The 26657-nt window shown below is 33.1% G+C and overlaps 1 protein-coding gene across 1 annotated transcript in view; it reads right to left on the bottom strand.

Moving 5' to 3' along the window:
- Positions 1-26657, bottom strand: part of ZGRF1 (zinc finger GRF-type containing 1) — a 97578-nt gene that overhangs the window by 14000 nt on the left and 56921 nt on the right. The window contains 9 exon segments of the mRNA XM_074275162.1: positions 5128-5275; positions 8597-8674; positions 9691-9850; positions 11739-11998; positions 16704-16818; positions 17135-17278; positions 19250-19389; positions 20262-20458; positions 24530-24714. Coding sequence (XP_074131263.1) covers positions 5128-5275; positions 8597-8674; positions 9691-9850; positions 11739-11998; positions 16704-16818; positions 17135-17278; positions 19250-19389; positions 20262-20458; positions 24530-24714 — 1427 coding nt within the window.

Genomic DNA, 26657 nt, shown 5'->3' with positions numbered 1-26657 from the left:
CTTGTATAAAACCTTTTTAATTTAATATAATCAAAATTATCCATTTTGCATTTCATAATGTTTTCTAGTTCTTATTTGGCCATAAATTCCTTCATTCTCCACGATCTGAGAGGTAGACTATTTTTGTTTTAAACTAACTAATTTGTTTATATGATCACCCTTTATGTCTAAATCATGAACCCGTTTCAATCTTATCTTGCAATGGGTGGTAGGTGTTTATCAATACCTAGTTTCTGCATATGTCAAATTTTCTACTGAGTTCAGGTTCAATTGAAAGAAAGTCCTGAAAATCTGCAAGTTTGTTGAATATTCATTTTTTCCTCATTCAATATTATGGGCAATTTTGCTGGATCATAATATTTTTGGCCACAGGCCTAGTTCTTTTCATTGTAAGTGGATACAATTCCAGGATCTGTGGGCTTTTATTATGCTGCTGCTAAGTCCTGTACAATTCTAATTGTAGTTCCAGAATATTTTAATTATTTTTTTTCTTGTTTCTTGCAAAATTTTCTTTTTGATATGGGGTTTTTGAAATTTGGCAATAATATTCCCATGTGTTTTCTACAAAGGATCTCTTTGAGGTAGAAATTGGTGGATTTTTTCTATTTCTACTTTCCCAACATGTTCTATCACTCCAGGACAATTTTCTTGGATTATTTCTGACATTATTGTGGGGGGTTTTTGTTTTTGTTTGTTTTGGTTTTTTTTTTTTTGGTCGCAGCTTTCTATTCTATTTCTTCATTCTTTATATTTTGTTTTGTTATTTCTTGGTCTCTTATTGCTTTACTAGCTTCCCTTTACCCAATTCTAATTTTCAAAGAGTTATTTTTGTCTTTAAGTCTGCATCTCTTTTTCTAGTTGGTTAGCTTCCCCTCCCTCTCTAATAATCTTGCTTTTCTTGGAAATTTTTTATTTTTATTTTGTAGATTTTCCTCAATGTCTCCCATTTGATTTTTAAATTATTTTTTGAGTTCTATAAATTCTCTCTGGACAGGGAGACATTTAACTTGCTGTTTGGAGTAAAAGAAGTTTTGTTTTGTCTTGTTTTAATTTCAGTTTTCTCCTCTAAAGATGAACTCCGGTCTTCCCTATTCCCAAAATATGGTTTGGTTCTTTCTTCTTTTTTTAAAAATTGAGAAGTATTAGTATAAACACCTCCAATTGTGGGGCGTAGGGATAGTGTTTCTAGCTTTACTTTAGCTCTCCCCTTTGACCTGGAACCCAAACCAAAAGCTACATCCTCCTGCAATGCCAGCTTCACTGCTTCTGCATACACTAAGTGTGCCGGTTTCTTCTCAACCAGGGCCAGGTCTTTGCAGCATAGCTAAGTCTGGTGTTCCGAATCAGCAGAGGATCCCTCTCTTTTCCTAGACTCAGACTCATTACTCAGGGAATTAAAAGTTCCTGTGGTTCAAGCTGAGACTACAGCCAAACTCAGCTGGTCCCAGGATTCCCCACTGTGTGTTTCTGTGGAGCTAGCTAGGAGGTGCTTATACTTCTTCCTTCAGATTTTCTTGGGTTGTCCCAAGGAGGACCTTTGTTCTGCCCCAGCACTTCTTGGTTTTTCACCAATCTATGTTTGCCCTGAGGCGCAAATTTGTTTTGTTTGTGAGTGAAATCTGGAGAGCTTGAAATTACTGACCTACTCCTTCATCTTCCCCAAATTCTCCCCCATCTTTCCCATTTTCCATGATTTTTCAATATATTATTAATAGTGGCTCAACAATCACATCTACCAGTTCAAGTGACTGTTATTCATCAAAGAAAATAAGGTGCTCACTTACTGTCCCTTAGACACTAACTTTCTGTTAATCATTTTGTCATTTTCAATGCAAAGTTTATTCTTCTTGGCAGAGAAAACTAATGATCTACACAAAATGATCTACTCTGATTTCTATTTTTAGCTCTCAATGTTCTGTATGCCTACACAAAACTCCTATCCCCTCTTTGATCTTTCTTTTCTCTATATACATATTTTTTTCTATTTTTTGCTGAGGTAACTGGGGTTAAGTGACTTGCTCAGGGTCACACAGCTAGGAAGTGATAAGTGTCTGAGGGCAGATTTGAACTCAAGTCCTCCTCACTTCAGGGCTGGTATTCCATCCATCACACCACCTAGCTGCCCCTCCCCCCAATATATACATATATATATATATATATGTATATGTATATAAAACCTTTTTGTTGTCTTTAACTTCCTTCACCAGCCTCATCATCATCATCAACAACATCAGTCTTGGCTCATTCTGACCTCTGCTAAATGGTTTTTTTTCCAGTTACAGATATAAACTTAGCATATATTACATTCATGTACAACTGAAGCTAGATTACATTTCTTGGCAGTAGAGCTAGTGTGTTCAATGAAAATATGTCATTTAACAACTTTGCTCTTTAGAAACAGTTTAGTGAGAACATATCACTTCACACTTATTGATAAAAGCTAACTTGAAGTTAAGAAAAAAATAAGAATATTCTAATCTATTTAATATTATATAATCTCTTTAAAAGTTAACTTAAGTAGTAATAAATTAGGTATAACATTTTTCCCCCCCTGAGGCTGGGCTTAAGTTACTTGCCCAGGGTCACACAGCTAGGAAGTGTTAAGTATCTGAGACCAGATTTGAACTCAGGTCCTCCTGAATTCAGGGCTGGTGCTCTATCCACTGCGCCACCTAGCTGCCCTGGTATAACATTCTTGTATCTAGAAATACTTCTTTGAAAACAGTGAGGTCATAGGAAAAATAGGATTTAAGGCTGAAAAGGCCCTAAGAGACTATCCTAACTCTTATATTTACAATTGTGGAAACTGAGGTCCAAGGTCACAGCTAACAAGTTCACATTTAATCAATATTACATTTGCAAACCTAAATTAAACGTTTCTGGAGTTAGATGGGAAGGGAAACATTTCTCTGAAAACTTGGAACCATGAGGACTTAGGGCAGTCCATGAAGCCAGACCTCATAATTTCTCTGACAGGGAACACAAAGCTGGGATGCTTAAGTATCTAGGAGCACAAATTCTTTTTCCTCCCTTTTTTCACTCCTATTCCAGTTGCCAAGTATGTATTCATCTTATTGTATTATTATTTAGACACACTTAAAGCTGCCCTTGAGCTTCTTCATAAAATATGAAATGAACAGAGTTAGTCTCTGCTCCACTTTTCTTGCTTGCTAGCTTCTTATATAATCTAGTCCCATATTCAACAGTCAATGAAAGTGATGGGCATGATGGATGGAATACCAGCCCTGAAGTGAGGACTTGAGTTCAAATCTGCCCTCAGACACTTATTACTTCCTAGCTGTGTGACCCTGAGCAAGTCACTTAACCCCAGTTACCTCAGCAAAAAATAGAAGGAGGAAGGCGACTAATATATGGGATGTTTTTATTCTCTTTTCAAACTAAAATGACTTAGGACCCCAAAAGCTAACCTTTCCTGAATCACTCTTAACCAGGAATGATTACAACTAACAGCTTGGAGCTCTTGTAGCATTCAAGCTATGAGTACACTTGACTGTTGGAAAAACAGAAAAATGACTAAAATACACTGGGAGCATTGAGTAGTAGATGTAAATTGTAAGAAAGATCTCAGAATTCCTCAGAATCACTCTTCTCTTCGAGTATGTATGACAATGCTTTTTTCCCACTCTCTATCCAAATATATCTCAGAACTCTGTCCTGGGTGGTATTATCTTCTTTTTCTATTCTTTCTCTCTTGATTCCCATTGGCTCCTATTGTTTTAGTTATTTTCACGAAGACAAAACTCAGATCTACATATCCAGTCTTCATTTCTCTCCTGTGTTCTACTCCCATATTACACCTTTAGGAAATCTATATTTGATGTCCTAGAGCCATATTTAAAGCAACATATCTCAAACAAAACTTGAAACTTGACCCTCTTCCTAATGTCCAACTTTTGCTGAGAGTACCATTATTCTTTTAGTTGCCCAGTTTCCCCTTAGAGTCAAGCCCGACTCTTCCAATCCCATCAATTGTCAAGTCTTGTCAAGCCCATTTCCATCTCATATTTAACAAGGAGGAGGAGGAAACAGGAAGAATAAGCAGTCATGAGTTGATACTGGGAGTGAGGGAGGGGAGTACAGAAACCCAAAAATGCTCAATAAGAATGGACAAGTGTTCTGGGCCAGAATTGTGAAACAAGGATTCTCACAAGATGTTAAGTCAATGGAATTGATGAGACAATGGTTATCTAGTTTAGCATGGTGCTTAACAGTTCTCTAAGTTCAGCATGATTGACTTAATCTTACAACAAATAATGGTTTCCTAGTGATATAATGATTGGTTTATACTCCATGTACAGCTAGGAGCCTCAGCCAGATTCATTGAGGGCAGAGAAGACAAGAGGATTCAAGGCAGGAGCTCAAGCTCTCAGAGCCAAGGAGAGAGATTCATTTCCATCTTCATCAGCCTTGTGGTAGCTGGCCTGTCCTCCTGAATTTTCTCCACTGAGACCAAGTCCCGTCTGAAGGCCACTAAAGTTAGCTGACCACCAGGCGAAGGAGACAATAAAGACTTTTGGACTTTAACACCTGGCTATTCTTGTGCTGATTATTCTACTGAAATGAAGGCTGCTCCAAAGACCTCCAGAAAACCAAACTAAGAACATTACAGACAAGAACCAGGGCTATACAGAAAATAGAGTGTGACTAATTGGATGTTTTATGTTATATATATTTTGCAAATGTTGCATGACAAAGAAAATTATATTTTCAAGAGAATTTTTTAAAGAGATAAAGGATAAAATATTCATAAACTGGAGAACAGATATCCATTCATCAACGATATTTTAAATGCCAGCTTACATTTTTAAGTAGAGAACTTTTCCCCCTTCTCATTCAATCAGTGAACTAAATCTATTTTTCTTACTTTTCTAGTGTTATTCAATGAATACAAAAATATTTCTCAATAATGCATTATAACAGACTAATTTGGGGATTCAAAAGGAAAGCTAAAAAGTTTTATCAATAGAAATCTTAAAATACTATATTAAAAACAATTTAATAAAAACAAAATAATGAAAAAGAAATGTCTATATATATTCTGTTTTTGTAGTCCCAATGTCTAACACATAGTGATTACTTAAGAAATGCATCTGGATTGATTGGTACCTTTTTCAGCAAAGCTCTATTGGTGCCCAATTTATGTTGTTCGATGCTTTTTCTCACATATATTTTTTCTACAGCTGTCAGGTCTTCTTTCATCAGTGCATGTAGCTCCTTTAATTGCTCATTTTCATTTCCTAAGCCAGCATGCAAACTTCAGGGGGAAAATTAACATAATAGAGATAAGTTGAATTTATGTAGCTTTTATTAAGTTTAAGTTTTGATAACAATGATAAGGAAAGCAGTTCCTTTCCAAGGCATATTATCTGGAATATGAAAGAGAGCTCCTAAGATTTGTCAAACCTGATAACTACTACCCACTTCCAGTGATTTGATTAGGATTGATTAGGAAAAGAATCTGTTTAAACTATGGTACAAAACTAATTAAGCCACATCATACGCAAAGCATTAACAAATTAAATGGAAAGGACAACATAAAAGGGAGAGCACAATATCTGGAGTCAGAAGATCATGGTTCATTTCCTGACTCTACCTCTTACTTTAAATAAATCAATTCAAGTCCTTGGCCTGAATTTTCTTTGTTGTATAGGAATTGGAGTACAAAATTTCTAACACCCAGCTCTAAATCTAGGACTTTATGATCTGTTTTCATCCTCCATGACAATGGAACCCCCACATCTGGATGCAATTTAAGGGTATTTAGTGTACTCTATGAAGAAGTAGAATAAGTACTCAAAAAAAAAAAAAGATGTTGAGAAGAGTACTTTAACTTGACCAAATATACACAGAAGAATTCCAGGTTAGAATTGTCATAATTTTGAAGGTACCCAAGAACTGATTTTCAATATATCTTAAAAAAGGTTAAATATTCAAAAGATCGAGAAATATAAAATTGTTTTATTACCCCAATAAGGCAATAGTGAAGGCATTAGTAACTTCTGACCTATATACTTTTTAGCTATTAAAATATTTATGAAAATTATATAATATATTTAAAGTTCTATAAAATATTTATGAGAAATATCTATGCCTATGTCAAGAGTAATCTTAATGAAAATATATGAAAAGAAAAAAAGGCTTTCCAGTTGATTCTCCAATTTAGTTCACATCTTCACTGTCATATAAGTAACAGATCAAAAATCTAATTGTATGTTTATGCTGATTACTTTTTTTCACTTTTCAATAGTCTATATTTCAATAGTTTTTATTATTTTTATTTACATATTTTATATGTAAAGTTAGTTTTCAACATTTACTTCTGTAAGATTTTGATTTCCAACTTTTTTTCTCTTTCCTGCAATCTGATAAAGGTGATATACTTGTACAGAAATTTTAAACACATTTCTATATAAGTCATGTTGTTAAAGAAAAGATTATTTTTACAAGGCATTTTTATTGTAGATAAAACTAGACATTTAAAGTTCTATTTTAATAGCTGCCTTCACATATATGATGTTTATGACTGTCCTGGACAGTTCAGGAAGCTGACTTAGGTAAAGTCCAAATAGAAAATGATTTCATTATTGATCATGAAATCCACCAGATGTTCTTGTTCAAAAATAATATTACATTAATTATATCAAGCCCCCAAAATGCTACAGGGCCTCTTGATGAGATTCATAGGTACTTAAAAGGAGATTAACCCTTTGTGGGTAATAATACATATTACCTATATAATACCATGCAGTTGGATGTCCATCAGTTCATATATGTTGAGCAGATAATGATCTTAGCCCAAAATTAATGAATAGGAGAAGAATGGTTTGGAACACATTTCTGAACTTGTGAAGCAATCACCTGATAAATCCTAATTAAATATTTTTAGGACAATGAATGCCAAGATCTCAGAAAAATCAAAATGGCAGATGCAAAGGACAACAGGAAAATGTATGGCGATTATAAATGTAGGTAACATAGCATATTACTAACAATGACATATAACCAAGAAGTAATGTTAAAATATCAACAGCAGAACCAAAGGACAGAGCAGCAGGAAGTTGAGAGAAATGACTGTTTCTCTTTCATACTAATAGCCAATTATTAAAATGAGGGAGACTAAAATGTTTTTTCCCCTGTCTTACTTCCTTGTCCAGTGAAAAAATTGGAGGTGGCGGGGAGCAGTGTGGGGAAGGCTCTTTAAAGAAATACAGTTTGAGAAAAGGAATAATATCTTAAAGAATCTTCATGCAGAAGAAGGAATAGCATCTTAAAGAATGTAAAAGACAATGCAGAAGAGGGATTAGGTCTTAGCCCACAGAGCGGAATAAGGACAGATAAATGAAAGTTACAGAAAGGTAGATAAGAGTCTTCAACTAAAACATCCTAGAAATTAGAGCTTTCCCAAAATATAAGGCAATAGTTTCCGAATCACTAAAGGGCTTTAAAATATATACATATATAATATCAAAGAGTTTTTCTTGCACAACATAACAAATATGGAAATATGTTTAAAAGTAATATACATATATAACCTATCAGATTGCTTGCTGTCTTAGGGAGGGAAGAAGTAAGGAGAAAAATTTGGAACGCAAAATATTACAAAAATAAAATGTTGGAAATTATCTTTGCATGCATTTGTAAAAATGAAATACCATTGAGAGAAAAAAAAATTTTTTTAAATATCAGAGAGAATCTTATTTAGGTACAAATTGTACAAATGATATACACATACATCTTTTTTCAACTATGAGGTTTTGTGAAATTCATCAAATGCAAAATGTAGAATTCTTCTTTACAAATTATATGGATATGGTTTTCCTATGGGTTATGAGAACGTCTATTATAGGGAATGTGATAGTAAGTTGGATGGAAAATTCAGCACAGACACAATGTACTGAGTTCCAAACTTAAATAGGAATAAGACAGATTCACATTTGGGAAATTGTATAGGTTTTTCAATGATTTTAAGATTCTTTCTGAAAAAAAAATTCAAATTTTTAAAAACTAATATTCTTTTGGCGATATATAATACTATAAGTTCTGTAATATTAAACTTTTGAGGAACCAAAATTTCAAATCATCCAAATGTTTTCATTTTATCATTTTGTAAGATCTTCATGGAGAGCAAATATAGGAAATATGGAATGTGTTTGGAACAGTGAACTATGTAGATGAAAAAGTATTAAAAATATTATCAAATGACAGAGGATTGGAAATAGAGATCAAATAGCAAAAATGAGGAAGAACAGAAGACTGGTACCTGCACTGAAACTGCACTGATACCAAGTTCAGGATTAAGAGATCAAAAGGCAGGATCCCAAGTATGTTGAGTGGAATTCCTCTATATGATTTAAGGTCATGGACTAGAGTTGCCCAAGATGATAAATGGCTGGATTGCAATTTGTACTCTCAGAAGGAATATTCAAAGGAATATATCAATGAGAGATCATAAAGCCAATGGAGCAAGATTTTCTTCCTTTATCTTCTAAAAAGCACAAAATTAAAGTAATATTTCTGGAAATTCTTTAAGGTTCATTGATCCATATTGTAAATGCAGGAATTTATAGATTTTTACCTGTAAGGTAGAATTGGCTTGGAAATTTTTCTAATGCTTCCAAATCTAATAAAATTTTCAAATCCAAGATTGAGTAGTCTGTATAAATAAGGTAGATAAGAAATAATATTCCAATCATTTTGAAAGTAGATTATGAAATAAATATTTCCCCCAAAATTAAAATAAATACCTCCAAGAAATCATCCTATGATACTAAAATATTGGATAAAATAAAATCTAATCTAGATCAATATTACATTTAAGGTACATATAATTAAAAGTACCATTAGTGAAATCAGAGATAATAAATTACAAATACAAGATATTTCAAGAATAGTGGCTTTTAAAAATTAATTTAAGAATGTATAAATTAAAAATACATGTCACAAAATTCTAATATCAGTTTACAGCAAAGAAATTAATTTTTCTGATTTCACTAGTCAAACTTTCAATTTTGAGACTGAAATACAGCTGGCTAAATGCTTAATGAAAATAAAACATTTATGATTGCTTCATACTTGGCAAAATGATTTGTGTTTCAGGTATTACTATTGCCATTTTTTTCAAAAGAGGAAGCCAGTGTTGAGAAATGTCTTGCTCATCTTCATACAGCTAATAAATATCTGACAAAAGATCTGGGTTCAGATGTTTCATCTGAGAACAAGCACAGTGACCTATCTCCTATAAAACATTTAATCTAACACATTTGGTAATTGTGAAATGCTATAAAGTTTATTTATTTGTTTGTTTATTTTTGCTGAGGCAATTGAGATTAAGTGACTTGCCCAGGGTCACACAGCTAGGAAGTGGTAAGTGTCTGAGGTCACATTTGAACTCAGGTCCTCCTGACTTCTGTGCTGGTGCTCTTTCTATTCTTTTCATTTTTAATATGTTTTAATAGGATTTAATTAATTAATAGGATTTTCCATTCAGAAATATGATCCATTTCCCAAATACATCTTTAATCTTTCTTATCCCTTTCTGGATCCTTCTAATTTAAAATTATAATAGAACAATTACTTATTTTAAATATATCACTATCACCTGTCCATGTAGACAGACAAATGATTAATCTACTATCTACAGATACTATTTAAATAAAAGTTTATACTTACTCAAGAAGTACTCTGTCTACAGCAACATTGGTGGAAGAAGAAATTAGAATTTTCCATGGCCTTGCATCTACATCTCTTGGAGCTGGACTCTTTTCAAAGAGCTGCACAAGGAATAATATCACTACTGCGAGTAAGTAGCTCTTCCCTGCTCCAAAAACACCTAGTTGTTTTGGAAGGTAAAGAGAGAACGAGAGATAAAGAAGCAATATTCTAAATAAAGGAATTCCAGAAACATGAAAAGGAATTTGGCCCAAATTATATTCTAGGTCTCATTAGACCTATTACCCATCTTCCTTAGTATAAGAAAAGTTCCCCATACAATCCCCATATAATCTAAAGTCCCGTAAATGAGAAAGAATCATAACCTATATTCCTAGAATGTCTTTTTGTTATGGTAAAATGAAGAGTTAACAACGCTAACAAGCCTTAACTATACTCCACTTTCCTTTGCAGCAGTGCAATACAGACTTTGATTTATTTTAGATAGTGACAGATTGGATCTTGGGTTACTCTTCTCATTTTTATGTGCTGAGGCAATATAAGAAAATGAATCAAATAAATCTTTATCTTCTAAGGCAGCTAGATGGTATACTAGGGCTAGAGTCAGTATGAATTCTGTTTAAATCCAAATTCAGACACTTACTAGCTGTGAGATCTTGTGCAAGCCACTTAATTTTTCTTAGCCTCAGTTTCCTCAACTGCAAAATGCACATAACAAGAGTTCACAGGATTATGAGGCTCAAAGGAGATATTTATGCTAAGTACTAAGTGCTAAGTGCTAGTACAGTGCCTGCCACAGAGGAGGAGTTATATAAATGCTTATTTCTTTCTTTTTCCCTTTTCTAAGGCTTCCTTCATTGCTTGGGCCAAGACCTGGGGAAAAAGAAAGAGCCCAACAGAGATAAGGACAGAATACTTCCCAGAGAAAAAGTATATATAGCTGGTGCAAAGGCATAAGATGGAAATTGGAGGATCACCTAAGGGAAAAGAAAAGAAGTCCGTTTGGCTGGAGTAAGAAAAAGAGTGTGATGTATAATAAAACCAGAGAGATGAGATGAACTCAGAATGAAGTGCCAGACAAAAGATATTTGGTCATAGAAGAAATAGGAAGGCACTAGAATTTATTGAGTGATGTGGTCATTCCTTCATTTTAGAGGGGAAAAAGAAAATTTTAAAAGGAAAATAGAGGAAAATAATTGCATCAAATATCAAATAAAGCCTGACATACAAAACATTCAGGGAAATAACACAAATATATAAAGCAAAACACTTCCCCAACAGATACATGGTCAAAAACATGAACGAAAATTTTCAAAAGGAGCTTTTCAAGCTATAAATGATTATAAAAAAACATCCTTGGGGATAAATCAAATGTGAATTATATTACTGTATGACAAATTTAAAATTAGTTGAATTATTAGTCAATAGCATTGACTAATATGCCAATGTTAAATGGAAGGCCTTTAGAACTCTAAGGTTCAGTTCTTGATCATGTTATTCAACAATTTTACCAATAACCTGAATGAGGGTGTAGATAGCATATGCATTACATTTTCTGAAGACACAAAACTTGGTGAAGTCACTAATATGCTGCATGATAAAAACAAAGTCTAAAACAGAGCTTAATAGGATAGAAGTATAAACCAGATACAATATGGTAAAATCTCATAAGAATAAAGATAAAATTCTGCACTTAGGTTAAAAAAATTTAACCGTACAATATAGCACGGGTGAGCTTTAGCAAATAGCAGTTCATATGAAAAAAAGATTTAATGATCCTTACCAGTCCAAACACCAATGCAACCTTAGACTGCATTTACAGAAGTTTAATATCCAAAACAAAATGAAAGTCCCATGACCATTCTTTGCCCAAGTCATATTTGGAATACTATAAACAGTTCTCAGTGACACATTTTAGGAGAGATATTGGTACTTCCAATTAACCATTGGAAACTATATCATAGCATTATGTATGGAAGAAACAGGAATGTTTATCCATGCAAGATACCTATAACAGAATAATTGGTTTTTTCCTTCTTATTCCTTACCATGTATGATTGTGATAGGAACAGTATGCTGTTCTTGAGGGTCACTTGCATTTTCATGTGATACCATCATCAGTGTTATCTGAATAAGAGCTGTGGCCTGATCCATGTTTAATTTATATATCTGAATTATCTCATTAGCTAGCTGCAATGCTGCTTCAGGGCTGAGTAGTTCACAGTTCTTGTTAGTAATTCTATTGAAGGATGGTGGAATAAACTTTCTTTTATTGATTCTGTTATTGCTGTATTCAGTATGGGAAGACCTAGGAAAAATCCAGCAAGTTAAATTAGGTGAATTAGAAGTGTACTTTAGTAACTTAGAGAAACTACTGATAAGGAATTAGGTAACATCTAAAAATCCCAAGGAAGAAACTACCTTTAAAATGACAGTATAAAATTTTGTATTTTCTTTTCTTTCTTTTTGTGAAGGTAATTGGGGTTAAGTAACTTGCCCAGGGACACACAGCTAGGAAGTGTCAAGTGTTTGAGACCATATTTGAATCCAGATTCTCTTGACTTCAGGGCTGACGCTCTATCCACTGTGACACCTAGCTACTCTAAAATTTTGTATTTTCTAGAACACTAACATTCTCAAGTTTAAATAAATATTCTCAAGCTTAAATAAAAGTAAGTTTCAACCCTTTTTAGATCAAGTTACATTCCAAAATGGATGATTTACATAAGACCTTTCTTTGATTTCCTTGTGGTAATCAAAATGGACTACTTCTGGATCATGTACTGATATATCTTCTCAGGCAGATTTAATAATTTTTGAACTTTAATTACACATAAGAATATTTGAATATCCAATGCATAACAAGAGTACTGGTATTAAAAACTCAGATAAAACTTGATGAAACAAGGGCAGTGAAAAGTTAATAGCCACATTACTTTTTATATCTGCAATTTGTATATTACATATAGTTCCTGTGTTTTTTTCAAAGGTTTCACTTTTTTTTTTCCCATTCTGTGCCTCTTACATATTAGGAGCTTAAGGAATGTTTGCTGAATTGAATTATGATAATTATCACATCTTTGGATATTTTAAAGTACATATAGTGTGCAATAATTCTTAGAAAAAACCTATAAGATATTTTAAGTAGAAAATATTTATTTTCATATTCTCTTAAAGTATTTGTCCAAATGTTATTCTCTGAATAAGAAAAAATGAGATATGGTACAGGAAATCATAATGGGACATGAAGTTTATTAATAATGAAGTAATTGTGAGCCAAAACACCTATGATTCATATCAAAAACATTTGATAAAATCCAACACCCATTCCTATACACTAGATAGTATAGGAATAAATGGACTTTTCCTTAAAATAGTCAGTAACATCTATTTAAAACCATCAGTAAGCATCATATGTAATGGAGATATACTGGAACCATTCCCAATAAGATAAGGAGTGAAACAAGGTTGCCCACTATCACCATTACTATTCAATATTGTATTAGAAATGCTAGCTTCGGCAATAAGAGATAAAAAAAAATATTAAAGGAATTGGAGTAGGTAATGAGGAAACCAAATTATCACTCTTTGTAGATGATATGATGATATACTTAGAGAACCTCAAAAATTCTACTAAAAAACTATTAGAAATAATCCACAACTTCAGCAAAGTTGCAAGATATAAAATAAATCCGCATAAATCATCAGCATTTTTATACATCACTAATAAAATTCAACAGCAAGAGATAGAAAGAGAAATTCCATTTAAAATAACTGTCGATAGTATAAAATATTTGGGAATCTATCTACCAAGGGAAAGTCAGGAACTATATGAGCAAAACTATAAAACACTCACCACACAAATAAAGTCAGATCTAAACAACTGGAAAAATATTAAGTGCTCTTGGATAGGTTGAGCAAATATAATAAAGATGACAATACTACCTAAATTAATCTATTTATTTAGTGCTATACTAATCAGACTGCCAAGAGCCTATTTTAATGACCTAGAAAAAATAACAACAAAATTCATCTAGAATAACAAAAGGTTAAGAATTTCAAGGGAACTAATGAAAAGAAAAAAAAAAAATTAAATGAAGGTGGCCTAGATGTACCAGATCTAAAACTATATTATAAAGCAGAGGTTACCAAAACCATTTGGTATTGGCTAAGTTGATTGGTATTGACTAGTTGATCAGTGGAATATGTTAGATTCACAGGACAAAACAGTCAATAATTATAGCAATCTAGTGTTTGACAAAACTTATCCCAGCTTTTTGGGATAAGAATTCACCGTTTGACAAAAACTGCTGGGAAAATTGGAAATTAGCATGGCAGAATATAGGCACTGACCCATACTTAACACTGCACACCAAGATAAGATCAAAATTGGTTCATGATTTAGGCATAAAGAATGAGATTATAAATAAATTAGAAGAACATAGGATGGTTTACCTCTCAGACCTGTGGAGGAGCGTTACCTCCCAGCTGCTCACCTCAGCAGGGGGGAGGGGGGGGGGTCAACAGGTTTCTCACTTTCACCAGGTCTTCAAGCATCTGGGCTCTGATTATCCCAATCAGAGAGCTACCTCCTTAGAGGTTCTACCACAGAGCACCCTGTCACTCAAGTATGCAGCAACAGGTCTTTATTCTAACTCTTTACATAGTGTTCCCTAACATTCCCTCTAGCCTTCCCTCCGGAGTTCTCCTGGAGTTCCCTCCAAAGTTCTTCCTTCCCTTCGGGAGTTCCCCTCTCCCACCTTCTGCAACCCCCTTTTTATAAGTCCCCAGGTCACATAACCCAGAGTGCACGAGTTTGAGCATGATCAGCAAGAGCAAAGGCTTTTCCTCGCTAATGAAGCTTACTCAATACCTTTATTTATGCCCAGTTTATTAGGCTCAGGCAGAATAAGCCTCTGAGTGCCTCTTATACTCTGCCCTTGAGATCTGCCCCTGACAGTAACAGAGGAGGAAGGAATTTGTGAACAAAAAACTGATCACAAAATAGATGATTTTGATGATACTAAGTTAAAAAATCTTTGTACAAACAAATATAATGCAGACAAGGTTACAAGAGAAGCAATAAACTGGGAAAACATTTTTACAGTCAAAGATTCTGATAAAGGCCTTATTTCCAAAATATATAGAGAATTGACTCTAATTTATAATAAATCAAGCCATTCTCCAATTGATAAATGGTCAAAGGATATGAACAGACAATTTTCAGATGAAGAAATTGAAACTATTTCTAGTCATATGAAAAGATTCTCCAAATCATTATTGATCAGAGAAATGCAAATTAAAACAAATCTGAGACACCACTACACAACTCTCAGTTGGCTAAGATAACAGGAAAAGATAATGATGAATATTGGAGAGGATGTGGGAAAACTGGGACACTGATACATTGTTGGTGGAACTGTGAATGGATCCAACCATTTTGGAGAGCAATTTGGAACTATGTTAACATCGTTATGTAAATTATGTTAACAGTTAACAAACTGTGCATACCCTTTGCTTCATCAGTGTTACTACTGGGCTTATATGCCAAAAGATCTTAAAGAAGCAAAACGGACCAGGATGTGCAAAAATGTTTGTGGCAGCCCTTTTTATAGTGACTAGAAATTGGAAATTGAATGGATGTCCATCAATTGGAGAATGGCTGAATAAATTGTGGTTTATGAATATTATGGAATATTATAGCTCTATAAGAAATGATTTCAGATAGACCTGGAGAGACTTATATGAAGCGATGCTAAGTGAAATGAGCAGAATCAGGAGATCATCATATACTTCTTCAACAATACTATATGATGATCAATTCTGATGGACGTGCTCTCTTCAACAATAAGATGATCCAAATCAGTTCCAATTGATCTGTAATGAACAGAACCAGCTACACCCAGAGAAAGAACACTGGGAAATGAGTATGGACCATAACATAGCATTTCCACTCCTTCTGTTATTGTCTGTTTGCATTTTTGTTTTTCTTCTCAGGTTATTTTTATCTTCTTTCTAAATCAGATTTGTAAGGATCTAGAGAGGAAACTCACACAGCGCAATCAGGAAGTAAAGAGACCTTAATGTCTGAGACACCAGGATATAGTTTCTGTGATCACTGAGACTTCCTTGTGAGCGAAAGCTCTGGTCGAACTGACATTGCATCATCAACGGGAGACATCTCCTTCTCTTATTGGCTGTGCATGTCACCTCAAAGACCCAATATAAGGAATGGGGACCAGGAAGTAGAAAAAGGGCAAGAAGTGAATATGTGGAATAAAGATCTTAGCTTGCAAGCAGCTGTGTCTTTGGGTGCTCTGTTGGACATGAGAACCACCATACAGAGAGGCAGTGGCCAGAGATCTCTAAAGACCTATGATTGGGGTAAGATTGGTAAAGAACCACTGTATGAGACAGTGGCCAAAGATTTCTGAAGATCTGAGAAGTAGGTAAGACTAATAACCAGTAATCTCTGGGTGGGAGGTCATACCAATTTTTCTTTTGCAACAAGATAACTGTATAATTACGTAAACATATATTGTATTTAACATGTTTTGGACTACCTGCCATCTAGGGGAGAGGATGGGGAGAAGGAGGGGAAAAGTTGGAGCAGAAGGTTTTGCAAGAGTCAATGCTGAAAAATTATCCATGCATATGTTTTGTAAATAAAAAGCTATAATAATAATAAAAACATATCTATAATATTCAATTTAAAAGTAAATATCCACAGTAAGTATAAAAGAAAAGTAGTACACAAGAAATGAAATTAACATGAGTCACATTTGGAAAAACTAATACTTCATTTAGACATATAATGTCACTCTCATGTTTAATGGTCTAAGAAAAAAGCAAACTGATCTTTGGATAAGTTCTTTCAAACTAACAGGTAATTATATTCCTTGAATGAAAGTTTGAATTTCATTAGCAAAATTTATGAACTATGTTGATGGTATTTTCACATTATTCTATGTCATTTGTTAATACTATTGAATCATTGATAATTAATTACATACGTTGTTAACAGGTGCTGTATTATGGGTACAGTGGTTGGATTGAAATATTCTTGCAAGTTTCTCAAAGTTGTCAGCTCTGTGCTAGCATTACATACTAGTAATGCATGAACGAGTGCTACAGAAAAATCATAAAAATTAACATTTATTATAAAGGAAACTGTTCACAAAAGTCTCTACAGTCAGTATATATTACACAAAACTAACTATGAGTATCTCATTCTATTAAAAAAAAAAACCTCTGAGTAAACAATAACAGGCAAAATGTGGGCACTTATGTATCATGGGGATTCAGCTAAAACACCATAAAACTTTCTCTCATACATGGGAAAAATACTTACATTGTTTTTACATTTTTTTAAACAAAGAAAATAAACAAAAAATAAAATTGAAAAAACTACATATTAACCTAAATGTTGCATAGCACTACTTACTGTCAGATGGCCAATTTGAAGGGAAATAGCCTTTCAGAGGCAAGAGCTCTACTTCATTGTATGATGAGGGTCCAAAAAAAACACTACAAGCAATGAAAGTATCCAGCTCAAAGTCTAGAGTTTTTGAAATTACCCAGAGGTCATCTGCAAAAATATAAGCAGGGCTTTAATGAAAATTTTCCCCATTAAAGATGACAGCCATGTTCTGTGTTTATTAAAGTTAAATTTCAACTCTGAGATACCACTACACACCTGTCAGATTGGCTAAGATAAAAAGAACAAATAATGATGAATGTTGGAGGGGATGTGGGAAAACTGGGACACTGGTGCATTGTTGGTGGAGTTGTGAAAGAATCCAACCATTCTGGAGAGCAATCTGGAACTATGCCCAAAAAGTTATCAAAATGTGCATACTCTTTGACCCGGCCGTGCTACTACTGGGCTTATATCCCAAGGAAATACTAAAAAAGGGAAAGGGACCTGTATGTGCCAAAATGTTTGTGGCAGCCCTTTTTGTAGTGGAAACTGCAAACTGGAAAATGAATGGATGTCAATCAACTGGAGAATGGTTGGGTAAATTATGGTATATGAATGTTATGGAATATTATTGTTCTGTAAGAAATGACCAACAGGAGGAATACAGAGAGGCTTGGAGAGACTTACATCAACTGATGCTGAGTGAAACAAGCAGAACTAGGAGATCGTTATACACTTTAACAATGATACTGTATGAGGATGTATTCTGATGGAAGTGGATATCTTCAACATAGAGAAGAGCTAATCCAATTCCAATTGATCAATAATGGGCAGAATCAGCTACACCCAGAAAAGGAACACTGGGAAATGAGTGTAAACTGTGAGCATTTTTTGTTTTTCTCCCCAGATTATTTTTACCTTCTGAATCCAATACTTCCTTTGCACAACAACAACAAAATTCGGTTCTGCACATATATATTGTACCTAGGATATACTATAACATATTTAATATGTATGGGAATGTCTGCCATCTAGGGGAGGGGGTGGAGGGAAGGAGGGGGAAAATTCGGAACAGAAGGGAGTACAAGGGATAATGTAAAAAATCACCTATGCATAAGTACTGTCAAAAAATGTTATAATTATAAAATTAATAAGAAAAAATTTTAAAAAAAGGTTTTACAAGGGTCAATGTTAGAAAAATTACACATGCATATGTTTTGTAAATAAAAAAGTTTTAATATAAAATAAAAAAAATAAAAAATAAATAAAATAAAGTTAAATTTCTCTAGTTTTTCTTACTGTAACATATCTAAAAGAAAATCCATGGAGAGAGAGACCCTCCCCAATCCAAGCCCTGAGGTGAGCACAGGGCAAGCTTGTTCTGTGCTGCTCCTAGGAGCTGGTGGATAGGATTTAGTACTACAGGGCAGCAAGGAGGCTATCATCTGTGAGTTCTTCATCTCTACTCTATGCCCCAGAGGACCCTATTCTAGAACTATACCAGGGGAATGGGAGAGTCAAGTGGTGTTATTATTATATTTGGGAAGCCTCAACAAACATTAAGTCCTTATCATATGCAAGAAACTATATCAGGTACTAGGAGTACAAAAGATAATACAAAGGGTCCTTATCTCCAATGATTGGGCTTAGAAAAAAAGAACTTGAATTCAGAGACCTTCAGGTGTTTAGTTTTAGTAGGACATCTTGTTTTATCAAATCCAATCACAAGTATTATTATTATTATCACAAAGATAATCTATACCAGCTGTTCTCAAAGTGAATCCTGGGGGTCTCTGAAATCCTTTCAGAGAGACTACAAATTCAAAATTGGCTTTTATTTCTAATATGGTGTATATATATATATATATATATATATGTATATATATATATATATATATAACTATAGCCCACATAAACAAAAATGCTTTCAAAAGAACTTCAATAATTTTGAATAATATAAAAGAATACTGAGAACAAAAGTTTGAGAACCACTGATTTATACTATCAAAGTTATACAAAGTATGTGTGCATCTATATTTATCTATCTAGTTATATATGTGATATAGACATATATATATATAATGTCAATGAGGCAACATATGAAATGGGAAAATTTCCCCAGAGATGATTAGAACTTACCTTTGCCATAGGTAGAAGAATTTTCTCTCCTACTCAGTTTAAGATAAAGTTTACTTTTAGATTCATTAGGAAATTCAGGACTTTTATGAGCAAATCTTTTTGATTTGCCACACTGTTTACTTTGAAAGTCAAATCGTTTCCTACAAAATGAAAGAAAGATATGCCTAGACGCTAAACAATTGAAATAGTAAAGCATGAGTAAATCAAAAATCTTAACAACATAGAGAGTAGTATAGTAATAAAAGTATTAGAACAAAAGCCAAGATGACTTGTTACTCATCCTAGTGCTCTTATTAATTGCAAATAATTGCAAATTAAGCAAAACTTAAGTTCTTGAATCCAAATTCTTTACTTGTAGAATCAGGGAAATATATATCCAACCTAGTTCACAGATTGCTATAATAATAGATATAAAATGATCTGAAAAGTATAAAGGCATAATGTGCTATGAAAATCTTAAGTATTAATACTATTACTTTATAAATTAATTTCATTTGATGCAATAAATGTATTTCTAAAAATTTGCATATAAACTTAATTGTATTCTGAATGTAACAGAAAAGCTACTTAAAGGAATCCTACTATGAATTATTTTGCGAAGTTAATCATCCTCAATTTATTTCTTTGTAAATGTCTATATAGGTATACTAATGTTACATAGAATGGTACAATAATATATATAAATAGAAAATATTAATATCTACTCCAGAAGCACAAATTACAAAATTAAAATCTTGCATTTTTTCATCTACTAGCCAAGGAACAATTACATTCATGTGACTAATTGACTTATGAACTCTCTTTCTATTATAAAGAACAGAACTCACACATAACCAATGACAGGGAAACAATCTCCCTGATATTTGTTCTCATGTTATAGTTTGTTGGAGGAGGCCAAAAGACCTTTTGATCTGCTGCAAGTCCAACATGATTAAGAAAAAATTTGATTCAGACTAATCTGTTAGGATGACAGATCTATTCATTGTCAGAATCTTTAAAATATATAACACACCTCACCAAAAGCTGACATTCCTCATAGAGGGGTATGTTTTGGCATCTTAAGTATATTCCAATACTCTTTATATCATGTAACACAGTGCAGGGTGTAGATTCTGCCCATGTCAAATTAGCTGGGGTTACTTCTTCAAACCACTTAAAAAATTTACATTGGTTTACTTTTGATGCACCACAAGTATAAAAGAGACGACCCTAGGAAGGAAAAAAAGGTAGTTAAAATTTAATAAAAAATAGATTATTATAAGCACAACAGAAGAATGAAATGATTTTTTCCCTGGAAACTATTAATAATTAAATTTAAATCAGGAACTTTAACAGCCAATTATTAATGTTCAATGCTAATAAACAAAAACATTAGTTTTATTAATAAAATAAAATTAATTTTATATTATTTACTATTATATTTACATTTTAGTAAATATAATTTTAAAAATTAATAAAAGAATTAGAAATTAAATAGATGCCTAGTAATTGGGACAAAAGGTAAAATAAGTTGTGGTACATGAATGTAATGAAATATTCTTTTGCAGTAAATGGCAAGATGAATACCAAGCATTACAGGAAAACATGCATGAACTGATTGAAAATTCAATAACCAGAACAGGGAAAATAAATATAAGCAATTACTAGAAGAATGAAAATGGAAGTAAGCATATGCATACAAAAAATTAATATGAAATTATAAAGAGCAAACTTGGCCCTAGAAAAGATATATGAGAAGATAATCCCTTCTGTTCTTGTGTAGAAGTAGAGATGAGGGAGCCCAGGTCTGAAACATTGCATATATAGATGTTCAATATATATATTTTTATTTTTTTTATTATATATATATATTTTTTATAATATTATCCCTTGTATTCATTTTTCCAAATTATTCCCCCCTCCCTCTACTCCCTCCCCCCGATGACAGGCAATCCCATACATTTTACATGTGTTACAATATAACCTAGATACAATATATGTGTGTAAATACCATTTTCTTGTTGCACATTAAGTATTAGATTCCAAAGGTACATGTAACCTGGGCAGACAGATATTAGTGCTAACAATTTACATTCACTTCCCAGTATTCCTTCTCTGGGTGTATCTACCTCTGTCCATCATTGATCAACTGGAAGTGAGTTAGATCTTCTTTATGTTGAAGATTTCCACTTCCTTCAGAATAGATGTTCAATATATTGACCAATTTTCCTGAGTTTTCTTTTTTTTTTTTAATTTACAAAAAAATTTTTTAATTACAAAAAAAAAAAATTATTTTACAGGGATGACTCCCTGGTAGGGAAGAGAAGGGATATAGAGGGAAATATAGACTATGTAAAAAAAAAAATCACCAAAAATCTACTTTTATAAGAGTACATTAATATCATATATGATGGCCTATCTTTTTTCAAATCAATCTAATTCAATAAACATTTTTTTACATTTAAAAAATTATTACTCTTTTTATCCTAAACTTAACAAACATCAATTAATGGAGAATAAACAACTAAAATAAGGGTTCTTAATAAAACTGTAAGTCTCTATTATGTATAGGCTTCTTTCCTTTTAAAATATATTATAAATTCAACCTGTTACTCTCAAAGCTGTCCTTTTAGTCTGTGTCTGCCTTCTTCTGTTAGTTTCAAAAACATGTTTCAGTCTGTTGGGAAAACTGGAAATTAGTATGGCAGAAATTAGATATGGATCCACACTTAAGACCATATACCAAGATAAGATCAAAATGGGTCCATGATTTAGGCATAAAGAATGAGATCATAAATAGATTAGAGGAACAGAGAATAGTCTACCTCTCAGACCTGTGGAGGAGGAAGGCATTTATGACCAGAGGAGAATTAGAGATCATTATTGATCACAAAATAGAAGATTTTGATTACATCAAACTAAAAAGTTTCTGTACAAACAATACTAATGCAAACAAGATTAGAAGGGAAGTTACAAATTGGGAAAATATTTTTAAAAGGAAAGGTTCTGACAAAGGTCTCATTTCCAAAATATATAGAGAACTGACCATAATTTATAAGAAACCGAACCATTCTCCAATTGATAAATGGTCAAGAGATATGAACAGACAATTCTCAGATGATGAAATTGAAACTATTTCCACTCATATGAAAGAGTGTTCCAAATCACTACTGATCAGAGAAATGCAAATTAAGGCCACTCTGAGATACCACTACACACCTGTCAGATTGGCTAAGATGACAGGAACAAATAATGATGAATGTTGGAGGTGATGTGGGAAAACTGGGACACTGATACATTGTTGGCGGAGTTATGAAAGAATCCAGCCATTCTGGAGAGCAATTTGGAACTATGCCCAAAAAGTTATCAAACTGTGCATACCCTTTGACCCAGCATTGCTGTTATTGGGATTATATCCCAAAGAAATACTAAAGAGCGGAAAGAGACATATATGTGCCAAAATGTTTGTGGCAGCTCTTTTTGTTGTAGCTAGAAACTGGAAGATGAATGGATGTCCATCAGTTGGAGAATGGTTGGGTAAATTGTGGTATATGAAGGTTATGGAATATTATTGCTCGGTAAGAAATGACCAGCAGGAGGAATACAGAGAGGCCTGGAGAGACTTAAATCAACTGATGCTGAGTGAAATGAGCAGAACCAGAAGATCACTGTACACTTCAACAACAATACTGTATGAGGATGTATTCTGATGGAAGTGGAAATCTTCAACATAAAGAAGATCCAACTCACTTCCAGTTGATCAATGATGGACAGAGGTAGCTACACCCAGAGAAGAAACTCTGGGAGGGGAATGTAAATTGTTAGCACTAATATCTGTCTGCCCAGGTTGCATGTACCTTCGGATTCTAATGTTTATTGTGCAACAAGAAAATGATATTCACACACATGTATTGTACCTAGACTATATTGTAGCACATGTAAAATGTATGGGATTGCCTGTCGTCGGGGGGAGGGAATAGAGGGAGGGGGGGTAATTTGGAAAAATGAATACAAGGGATAATATTATAAAATATATATATATATATATATATATATATATATATATATATATAATAAAAAAAAAATTCTGAAAAAAAAAAAAAAAAAAAAAAAAGAAATGACCAGCAGGAGGAATACAGAGAGGCTTGGAAAGACTTAAATCAACTGTTGCTGAGTGAAATGAGCAGAACCAGAAGATCGCTGTACACTTCAACAACAATACTGTATGAGGATGTATTCTGATGGAAGTGGAAATCTTCAACATAAAGAAGATCCAACTCACTTCCAGTTGATCAATGATGGACAGAAATAACTATACCCAGAGAGGGAACACTGGGAAGCGAATGTAAATTGTTAGCACTACTGTCTATCTACCCAGGTTACTTATACCTTCGGAAGCTAATAATTAATGTGCAACAAGAAAATGGTATTTACACACATATATTCTATCTAGGTTATATTGTAACACATGTAAAATGTATGGGATTACCTGCCATCAAGGGGAGGGAGTGGAGGGAGTGGAGGGGATAATTTGGAAAAATGAATAAAAAAAAAAACAAAAAAACATGTTTCAGTGACTTATTTTATTTCTTTTGGTTTTGGGGAGAAGAGTAATCTTATTCCTGGTCCCTCTTTCCCCCGGTTTCCCTAAATGCCTTTGTAACAAATATTCATAGTCGAGTAAAACAAATTTCCACATTAGATATATCTGAAAATGTATTTATCCTTCTGCAACTTGAGTGATAGGTAGCATGCTTTGTTATGCATCCTGTAGAATCATTTTCAACATTGAATTGAACTCTTTTAAAGTTGTTTGCCTTTGCAATGATGTTGCTATTGTATAAGCTGATCTGTTGATGGATTTTGCTTGCTTCTTTCTATATCAGTTTATACCAGTTTTCCCATATTTCTCTGAAATTGACTCTTTCATTTCTTATGTCACAATAATATTCCAGCATATTCACAGGCCATAGTTTCCAAGTGATGGGAAACTTCAAATTTTTTGGCTGAGCATTAATTGTTTTCAACATTCCAAGCACTGTGCTAGATGCTAGATATAGACAAAAATAAAAGTTTCTGCCCTCAAATTGACTTTATATGAAATATATATACATATTTATATACCCACAAATACACAAATAAAGCCCTCTTTCAGGGTAAATTAGTACCAAGAAAGAGGAGTAAAGTTCTCAGGCAAACTGTATTTTGCACTGAATTAACAGCTGATTGCTGGTTCAACTACCAAGTAGCTTCACTTCTTCCAAAAATATACATCTAACAGTATATAAATGAAACATATACCTTATTTGGGCCTTCTTTTTTAACCATGACAAGCTTTGCATGCTGTTGATGATGACAGGTTGGTGTGCTGTTTTCTATGTTTTTTTCTTTCTCTATTTTCATTGATGTATAAAAAGATATGTTAACTTTCCAAAGAGCGTGGTGCAATCTTTTGGATACTTCAAACAGTAATATATTTAGATGTTCTAGATTTGAAAAGATTTTAAACAGAGGAAAAAATTTAAATTTATATCCAAACACATGTACAAATGCTATTTTATTTTACCATTAGGAATGAAATTTCTTGAGAGGTAAAGCTACTGGAAATACACTAGAATTGGGATCAGAAGACTTGAATTCTACATCTTACTCCACCACCTATAAATTACATAACCTTGAATTCTACAATTCTATAAAATGGAAATATTATTTTAAGTTCCTGCCTCATAAGACTGTTGTGAAAAAATTACTTTGTAAACCTAAAATCATGAAATATGTAAATGAGTTGTAATTAATACTAAATTTATTTTTTAAAGTATAATTTTATGAGATGATTCAGGACAGTTCCAAAGATCTTGTGATGATGAGAGTCATCTACACCCCAGAGAACTGTGGGAACTGAGAGTAGATCACAACATAGCATTTTTACTCTTTTTGTTGTGGTTTGTTTGAATTTTATATTTTTTCTTTTTTTTTTTTTTTTTAACCTTTTTGATCTGATTTTTCTTGTGCAGCAAGATAATTGTATAAATATGTATGCCTATATTGGATTTAACATATATTTTTATCATGTTTAACATATACTGGATTACTTGCCATCTAGGGGAAGAAATGGGGGGAAAGTAGAGAAATTTAGAAGACAAGGTTTTTCAAAGGTCAATGTTGAAAAATTATACTTGTATATGTTTTGAAAATAAATTTCAATAAAAAATAAATTAAAAGGGGCAGCTAGGTGACGCAGTGGATAGAGCACCAGCCCTGAATTCAGGAGGACCCGAGTTCAAATCTGATCTCAGACACTTAACACTTCCTAGCTGTGTGACCTTGAGCAAGTCATTTAACCCCAGCCTCAGGGAATAAATAAATAGATAGATAGATAAATAGATAAATAAATAAACAAAATTTTTAAGAACCCTATAATTTTAGTGCTAATTATCAGGTGCAGATGAATGAAATGGCCTGAGAAATTCCCTTTGCTTATTTTTTTTTTTGGGGGGGGTCTGCCACTGGGCCTCATGGGGGGGATGGAGGGTGTTAAGTGAATGTACTGTGTACTTAGGGAAGAGGGGAGCACTAGAGCTGGAGAAAAGATTCAGGCATGGAAGGCGGGGCATTGGGGGCTGTTGGTGGTCTTGCAGGAAAAAGAGCTGGTCTGGCAAAATCACATTGTGAAAATCCTAGCCTATTTTCCTAACATGTTTGCCCCCAAAGTTACAGCAAACCTTAATTTATTCAAAGTTTCTTTTTAGTAGTGAACAAAATGTTTAGGTGGATTGGAGTGCTCTAGGTGATTGGTCAAACAATACTTTTCTGTAAATACATTATATAAAATACTGCCCCCTTTTGTATTATATAAAATATTTTGCATTTTATTTCTACTTTATCTACATGGATTTTATTTTGCTTTTTTGGAATACTAAGATGTAAATTTGAATTGATTTAAAGATGCTTAACCATTATGGATTGCAACTCAAGCTATGACCAAATTTATTGATAAAACTGTACGGAACCTTATTAAAACATAAAATAAATTTCACTTCTAATTAAAGTGTTAAAAAAAAGTATGATTTGTCCTCATGACAAATTATAAAACCAAACATAATTAAAGCATCATAAACATTCATTAATCAGTAAATGAGAGCAGTGGCTACTTCATCTTTTGTCTCTGTCTATTCCTAGCACTTGACATAATCAGGTGATTTAGCAAGTAATAATTTAGCAAGTAATAATCAGGTATATGTCTGGTGATTTAATAAATGCCTCATAGGATCCCCTTGTACAAATTATAGGCATAAGCTTCTCTCATACCTCCAAACTGGTATTTTTGCTACTATTAACATTAACATGTCATCAGCATTAAATAATGTTTAGAGTAGATTTAGCATTATATACTTCAAGGAACATAGTTAAAATAAAAATGCCTACTACG

Source organism: Sminthopsis crassicaudata, chromosome 6 (genome assembly GCF_048593235.1).
Source record: "Sminthopsis crassicaudata isolate SCR6 chromosome 6, ASM4859323v1, whole genome shotgun sequence".
NCBI classification, from domain to species: Eukaryota; Metazoa; Chordata; class Mammalia; order Dasyuromorphia; family Dasyuridae; genus Sminthopsis; species Sminthopsis crassicaudata.
This window is presented reverse-complemented; position numbering and strand designations above follow the sequence as displayed.